Source organism: Otolemur garnettii, unplaced genomic scaffold (assembly GCF_000181295.1).
Source record: "Otolemur garnettii isolate 467f Iridium unplaced genomic scaffold, OtoGar3 scaffold00025, whole genome shotgun sequence".
Classification (NCBI taxonomy): Eukaryota; Metazoa; Chordata; class Mammalia; order Primates; family Galagidae; genus Otolemur; species Otolemur garnettii.
In genome coordinates, this window is record NW_003852420.1 from 20436266 (window position 1) to 20443861 (window position 7596).

Sequence of the window (7596 nt, forward strand, 5' to 3'; positions counted from 1 at the left end):
GCCACCTTAGGTGTATGTGGCTGGCGCTTTAGCTGCTTGAGCCGCAGGCGCCGAGCCACATTCTTAAGACATACAGAGAAACATTAACTGATTAATACATATAAATTGACCCACGTGTTGATTCTCATAAATACCTAGTAGGCTCTTGACCCTCAGGGGAGGGAGCTCCTAAGGGGGTGTCTGGGCCACTGACTGGGGAGCTACAGGTGTTTATGAGCAAATGGACTGGTAAGGTCTCCCAAAAAGCACCCCCAACCCCAGGCTGCCCAGACACCCACCTGATTCTCGAGATATCACCTTCCGTGGAACAAGCTTCTTGATCTATGTAGAAAAGAAGTACAGGTTGAGCATCCCTAATTCGAAAAACCTGAAATCCAAAATGCTCCAACATCTAAACTTTTTGAGTACTGACATGGAGCCATAAGTGGAAAATTCCACACCTGACCTCAGGAGACAGGGTGTAGTCAAAACCTTGTTTCATGCACAAAACATAAAATACATAAAATTACATTAAGGTATTTATGAAACATAAAAATGAATTTTGTATTTAGATTTACATCCCATCCCCTAAATATCTCACTATGTATATGTAAATATTCCAAATTCTGGCTCAGCACCCATAGCTCAGTGGTGAGAGTGCTGGCCACATACACTGGGGCCTGCTAAACAAAAATGACAACTACATATCTGGGTGTTGTGGCAGGTGCCTATAGTCCCAGCTACCTGGGAGGCTGAGGCAAGATAATCAGTTAAGCCCAAGAGTTTGAGGTCGCTGTGAGCTGTGACACCTAGGCACTCTACCAATAGCGACATAATAAGACTCTACAAAACCCCCAAAAGACAAAAAAACACTTTTGGTCCCAAGCATTTCAGATAAGGGATACACAACCTGTATTAGAATCCAAAGAGGGGGCTGGGCCCAGTAGTTCACACCTGTAATCCTAGCACTCTGGGACACCAAGGTGGGTGGATCTCCTGAGCTCAGGAGTTCAAGACCAACCTGAGCAAGAGTGAGACCACGTCTCTAAAAATTGCCCAGCACTATGGTGAGCACCTGTAGTCCCAGTAACCTGAGGCAAGAGGATCACTTAAACCCAAGAGCTTGAGGTTGCTATGAACTATGATGCCATGGGACTCTACCAAAGGCAACAAAGTAAGACTCTGTCTCAAAAAATAAAAGAATCCAAAGAGGAGCCCACATATATCTAAGTCTACCTTCATTTATGGGTAACCCTCCAGCTGACAGCTGAGTCCAGAGAGTACCATGGCCCCTAAGCTCTTTTTAGGGGGCTCCATGCCCCTCCAGCTGTGTCCAGTGAATACCATGATTTCCAACTTTGCCCAAAATAGCCTGCCCCCTGCCACCTGTGTCTGGCTCTGTACTCACTGGGGGTGGTGGGAGCACAAAGTTGTCTGGAAAAACGCCTCTTCTGCCTTGACACTCTCCTTCCCACCAGCCCTTATCCTCTGTGGTCTGGGAGAGAAATATGCCAGTGGGGAGATAAGCCAAAAACTCCTTCTTCCCAGGGCCCCACCCCTTCTCAACATCCCTTCCCTGGGTGGTCCCTGCCCTGTTCCTCTCACACCTTCCTCAGTACTTTCACGACGTCTCCTTTCTGCAGTGCCAGCTCATCTGGGGCCTCAGGCTGGTAGTCAAACAGGACCCTGTAGATCTCAGGGCGCGAGACTGAGGAGAGGTCAGTCCCCTGAAGCCAAGCCTCTCACATCAGTCAGTGACCCTCCTCCGTCTGCCTGCCTCCCCCAAGTCAGAGTGGCCTAGAAGTAGGGGGCAGGGGACCCTTTGGCTGGCTGCTCACCTGTCCTCAGGTAGTCTGGAGGGCTGTCATAGCTCAGGCTGCTCAGCTAGTGGGGGCAGGGAGAGGGAGGAAAAAATTGAGCCTCCAGACACCCCAGGAGGAACTCACCATCTCTATGTCCACTCTAACCCAGTTTACCTTGGGAGTCCGCTGGGGACCAGGGCTGATTGAAGGCATGTCTGGGTTACCTGGCGGAAGACAGTGAGGTTAAGGAGGGTGCAAATTCACAGGTTAGATCATGGGAGAGGGTCAAAGGAGTCACAGGGTCAGGATGTGTGGATCACAGGCTCATGCCACTTGGGTCATTGAAGATTGCAGTATGGTCCCAGGGGGTCCCAGGGTCACAGAGTCACAGGGTTGAGGTCTCACTTGGGGGCCCACTGTCCAGCAACTCCACAAAGTTGGATGGGAAGGCTCCCAGCTGCCCGTTCTTCTTCCCCAGCCACCAGCCGTCCTCAATCTGGGAAGAGGGGGAGGACGCAGGGGCATCTGGTTCTGCCCAAAGGGTTAAATCTTCTACCCTTGGTTCTGCCCAAGGATCCTATTTTCCCTTGCTCCCTCACTGTCCCATCTTTGCGCCCTTCACGGTTCTTATTGCACACGCCCTCACTTTACCAAGCCTCCTCACCCAAACCCTCCCATCCCCTCACCTCCTTTATCACTTCCACAATCTCCCCAGCTTGCAGCTTCAGCTCGTCCGCCTGCTCTGGGCTGTAGTTGAAATTCACTTTGCACCATCTTTGAGGGCCCGGAGATTTGGCGGGCTGACCTGAGGTCAGACAAGAGCGCCCCAGTCCGCCGAGCGGGAGGGGCGGGCCGTAAGAGCACCCTCAGTACCTCCGGACCCGCCCTAAGGCGGAGCATTGTGCTCGAGAACCAATCACAGACCGTAGGCCTGCCTCGCGGCCCCTCCCAAAGTACGTCAATCACCGCGAGCAGGGGTGCTCCACCCACCCCCAGCCACGCAGCCTCCGCGCGCCCGCCCACCGGTTCACCGGTCACTGCTGTTACCTCGGCGGCGCGCGCAGCGCGGTCTCTGCACCTCTCCCACACCCCGTAGTGTCTCTGGTATCTCCTGGGAATGAGGACCCGGAAGGGCGCTCTCAGCTCCCGGGCGGCGCACGCTCAGACCCCCAGCCCGCCCCGGACTGGCCTCACCTGCACTAGATGCTCGGGGAAAAGGCCGTAATGCCCCCTCAGCTCTCCGCGCAGCCAGCCTTGTGCGGGCCCTTCGCGCACCTGCCGGACCACGTCCCCGGGTGCCAAACTCAGCTCGTCCCCCTTCTGCGCGCGGTATGCGGCCAGGACGAAGACCTCTGCGGGCAGAGGACAGGGCGGGGACGCGGCTCAGGCCCAGTCGGGCAGCTGGTCCCGGATTCCGTGTACAGGACAGAGTAGGGTGGTGGTGTGAGCTTTGCCATTTCCGTGGATTGTCGCAGGAGGAGTCATTCAAAACTCTCTGCACATACCCATAGCTTCCCAGCGCCCTCCAACAGCCCGGCAGGTACCGCTGGCAGCCGAGTACTGGGCCCGCGTCGGGTGGGACGGGCTGCGAGGCCGAGGAGGCGTAGACGTAAGCCTATAGGTCAGGCTCCAGGTGCTCGGAGTGGGTGTGGGAGAGGGGGCGGCCCGGCTCAGCAGGTTTGGCCCCCAACCCAGGGCGAGGGCGCCTCTAGGGTCTCTGGCAGGTGCAAGGGTCACAGTTCCCTTAAGGCTTTTCTCCGCCCACCTCAATTTTAGTCTAACCGCCACTCCTTTTTGCCCAGCCGTGGCCTGAAGGCTCCCAACCATAATTTGACCAGGTCCTACCCTGGCCCACCCTCCACAAGCCAGCAAGCTTTTAGCTGCAGGGGAACAGGTGGGGAGAGGCGCATACCTGGGTGGGTCCCCCCCACAGCTGGTAGCAACCGCTCTAAGCCAACCCTGAGTGCAGGAGGTAGTTGCTCGTCTATGCTAAGGTATTGCTGTTATACTTCAAATTTCTGCTTTCTTGCCTATAAGGGGCACCCCTCCCTGGTCCCACACCTTCCCCCTGGCCAAGAGGAAGGAGAGAGCAAAGACCCCTGCTTGGGAGTCGCAGAGGTCTAGTTGGTTTCAAAGAACCCGTCCATATTCTCCCTGGGGCTTAGGCAAGAAGCAAGAACTTTTAGGAGCTTACAAGGTTCCCATTCAGTCAACCCCAGAACTGGCAAGTTGGAAGGTTAGGGCCCACCTAAGCTCAGTCCCTTGTGGGTGGGATAGGCTAACTTTCAGGTAATCCTCCTGCTCTATGAACACAGAAAGCTGAGTCTGTTAACCACACCCCTTGACTCTGGCCCCACCACGAAGAAAGCCAAAGTCCTTACTCAGGAAACCAGTGAAAAAAATCTGTTTCTCCTGGCGTGGCCAATGTACAGGAAAGGAATGAGAAGTTCCTGGCAGGCAGAGGGATAGCTGAGTCTCCTTAGGACTCAGCAACATGGGGCTTGTAAGGATAGAGCTGAGCTTCCTCTGGGCACAGCCTTCACAGGCACTTTCTCTTTCAGGTTTTCTAAAACTACTGTATAAGTATCTACCAGCCTCAACACACACACACTCAGGGTGACAATGACCAGAGCCCATTTACATCTGCCACTTCATTTATTTTTTTATTTGCAGGAGGAGTTGAAACAAATTTTAAGGGAGATTTTCATTTTTTCCCCCTAAACATGAATCATTCAAGTAAAACCAACTTAACTATAGAAATGTAGCAAAGTAAGGGGAAAGTAGCACAACAACCCAAGAAGCAAAGGTTGGGGGGAAAGAGATGGGTGCAGTCCGCATATAACATATGCATAAATGCCATATGATCCACCTGCTCTGGACCGCCTCCCCAGAAGGCAAGCACAAGGACCCATTTTAAGAGGATGTTTTCCCCCCAAACATCTGAGAATGTTTCAAATTAAAGCTTAAGGTTAAAAAGGAAAAAACTAACCAAAAAGACCCAAACCCCATGAACCACCCAGCCATAAACCACCTTCCTTAATCGATCATAGGAGTTTCTTTTCATTTTATAAAAAGATTAATAAAAAATATTGAAAAAATTATTTTTTCATCTTATATTTGTAAAGATAATAGAATTCATAAGTTTCTTAGAAAACAGACCAGAAACTGCCCTCCAGTTTCCACCCCTGTTGCTGAGAGGATCAGCAGGACTACAAAGTTATGGGATACTGGAGCTGCTGGTGGACAAGGGGAAGCCCAGCCCAGAAGAAATCAGAAAATATGGGCAGAGGGGCATGTAGGTAGGATGTGGTTAGGAGCAACTCCACGTCACACATGGCTGCACAGAAAATGGGGAACACAAGGTGGTTGGAAAGGCCTTAAACTCCTCCTTGACATACAAAACCGGTTTTTACAAAGATCCAAGCAGTTTGGTCCCAAACTGAGGTGAACACTTCAATGTTTATTCACATGCTTTGTTTTCTCTTTTAAGAATCAAAGTTGCCCAAATTAAATCTAATATTACTACATATGCCTAAAAAAAAAGGGGGGGGGAAACAGAAGGGCTTTTAAAATCAGGACAGGGAAGAGATTGAAAACCATCAAATTAGTCCTCTTAGCTCCAAATGAAATGAAATAATTAAGAACAAAACTGTTGGTTTCTAATAGGGAACAAACCAAAATCCAAACATCACTCTCCCTCCCTATCCCTGCCCCCACCCCTCACACCAACAACAAATGAGAAACACAGCTAAAGCCCAATTGTGTTCTGCTCAAGAGCTGGGCCTGACCCCAGGCTCCACCGCCAGCCTCCTCTGTCCAGTGGGACACAGCGCCAGGGATGCTTTCCTCTGTAGTAGGATTCTGCATGGCTGGTAAGGGGTGGGGCTGAGATTTCAGAATCTTCTTGAGGTTCCTCTGCTTAGCTCCTCACCAGCCATTTTCCCAGCACCCCTCCCCTGGGCCAGGGATCACATCCAGAGAGGCCTCTACTCAGTCGTGGGCTGTAAATTGTCCTTCTCTTCTCGGTTCTCTGTCCCACTCTCGTCATCTTCAATCTCTCCTTCCTCTCCACTGAATTTGTCATGGGCCCATTTGGGGCTGGTACTGGATTTCCGGAACATAAATCGGCCCCGACCCCGGGGAAAGGCTCCTCGGCCACGGCCACGGCTAACCCACTTGTCACTGCCTTCACCTTCACGGTCATCATGCTAAAGGGAAAGAAAATTGCCATCAGTGCTCGAGAAAAATTGTACACAACATTCTCTTCTCTGCACCCACCTTAATGCGTCTTTCTCAAAAGAACCTGTGCCCTAACCCAGCCTTCTGCTCCTCTTTTGCCCTTTTCCCTGTCTCCTACTCCAGAAATGCAATAACTTAGATCCAAGAGAACATGTATTATTAGTGATTTGGAATTATAAGGTAACAGCTTTAACATGATGATGATGATAAAGCCTTCACTAAGCACTGGAGTAAGATATACATAATAATGTATATGCCTAGGGGCAGCACCTGTGGCTCAAAAGGGTAGGGCACAGGTCCCATATGCTGGAGGTGGCGGGTTCAAACCCAGCCCCGGCCAAAAACGGCAAAAACAAAAAACAAACAAAAAAATAATGTATATGCCTATCTTAATCTTCACATTTGCGCTATCGTTATCACGCCCGACTAATGCAAACAAGGAACCTTAAGCAACTCCCTATGATTTAGTATACCATCTATCTAAGGATGGGTTTGAGAAAGCCAATCATTCTAAAATGTGAAACTGTCAGAAATGGGTTGTTAGGCAGTTAAGAGGAAGCAACACTTAGAATCTCTGGCTTAGGCTCAGCGCCTGTGGCTCAAGCAGCTAAGGCACCAGCCACATACACCTGAGCTGGTGGGTTCGAATCCAGCCCAGGCCCCCCAAACAACAATGACGGCTGCAACCAAAAAATAGCCGGGGACAGCGCCTGTGGCTCAAAGGAGTAGGGTGCCAGCCCCATATGCAGGAGGTGGTGGGTTCAAACCCAGTCCCGGCCAAAAACTGCAAAAAACAAAACAAAACAAAAAAACCTGTTCAAGCTGGGTAGACTGGTGCCTGTTTGTAGTCCTAGGTACTCAGGAGGCTGAGGCTAGCCTGGGTGATAAAGTAAGATCTCTTCTCTCAAAAACAAAACAAAACAAAACAAAACACCCCCCAACAACAACAACAACAACAACAAAAATAACCAGGCGTTGGGGGTGGGCGCCTATAGTCCCAGCTACTTGGGAGGCAGAGGCAGGAGAATCCCTTGAGCCCAGGAGTTAGAGGTTGCTGTGATGCCACAGCACCCTACCCAGGGGGACAGCTTGAGGCTCTGTCTCAAATAAAAAAAAAAAAAAATCTCTGGCTGAGACTCTAGATCTTCCCAATCCTCCCCCCTATAGTTTTATGCAAGCAGGCAGCTGTGGTAGAGTAGGAAAAACATTGAACCTTCATCTCAAACAATGCTATCCCACAAGAAAGAAGAAGAAATCCAATGAAAGTATGATGAGAAAGCATTTTGAAAACCCGAAGTTGTTTCCTCATCAACCCCTCACTTCAAGAGTCTAAACCACCCACTCACACAAGCCCTAGGCTCCTAGAGTTCCACTCAGCTAAAGTGCCAGCTTCCTCTGATCAAGGCTGCTAAATCAATCAGTTGACAATGGTCTTTCAAGTGGCTGAGGGGGCACAGGCGAGGGGTTCTGTATTGGCCTTTAATCCCTCTCCTATAGTAGACCCACTCCAACCAACTATAATTGCAATATGCCTGCACATACATGAAATCACAATTCTTTTTTTTTTTTTTTTTTT

General features: G+C 50.5%; 1 protein-coding gene across 1 annotated transcript in view; it reads right to left on the reverse strand.

Moving 5' to 3' along the window:
- Positions 1–5902, reverse strand: part of SH3D21 (SH3 domain containing 21) — a 14277-nt gene extending 8375 nt beyond the window's left edge. Inside the window, exons 1-11 of the mRNA XM_012804099.2 lie at positions 5772–5902; positions 3287–3366; positions 2976–3133; positions 2829–2892; positions 2468–2586; positions 2187–2277; positions 1956–2005; positions 1818–1863; positions 1587–1687; positions 1388–1474; positions 279–321 (exon numbers count right to left, since the gene is read on the reverse strand). Of these exons, the coding sequence (XP_012659553.2) occupies positions 279–321; positions 1388–1474; positions 1587–1687; positions 1818–1863; positions 1956–2005; positions 2187–2277; positions 2468–2586; positions 2829–2892; positions 2976–3133; positions 3287–3366; positions 5772–5902 (970 nt within the window). The remainder of the gene's footprint in view (positions 1–278; positions 322–1387; positions 1475–1586; positions 1688–1817; positions 1864–1955; positions 2006–2186; positions 2278–2467; positions 2587–2828; positions 2893–2975; positions 3134–3286; positions 3367–5771) is intronic.
- Between the last annotated feature and the right edge of the window lie 1694 nt (positions 5903–7596).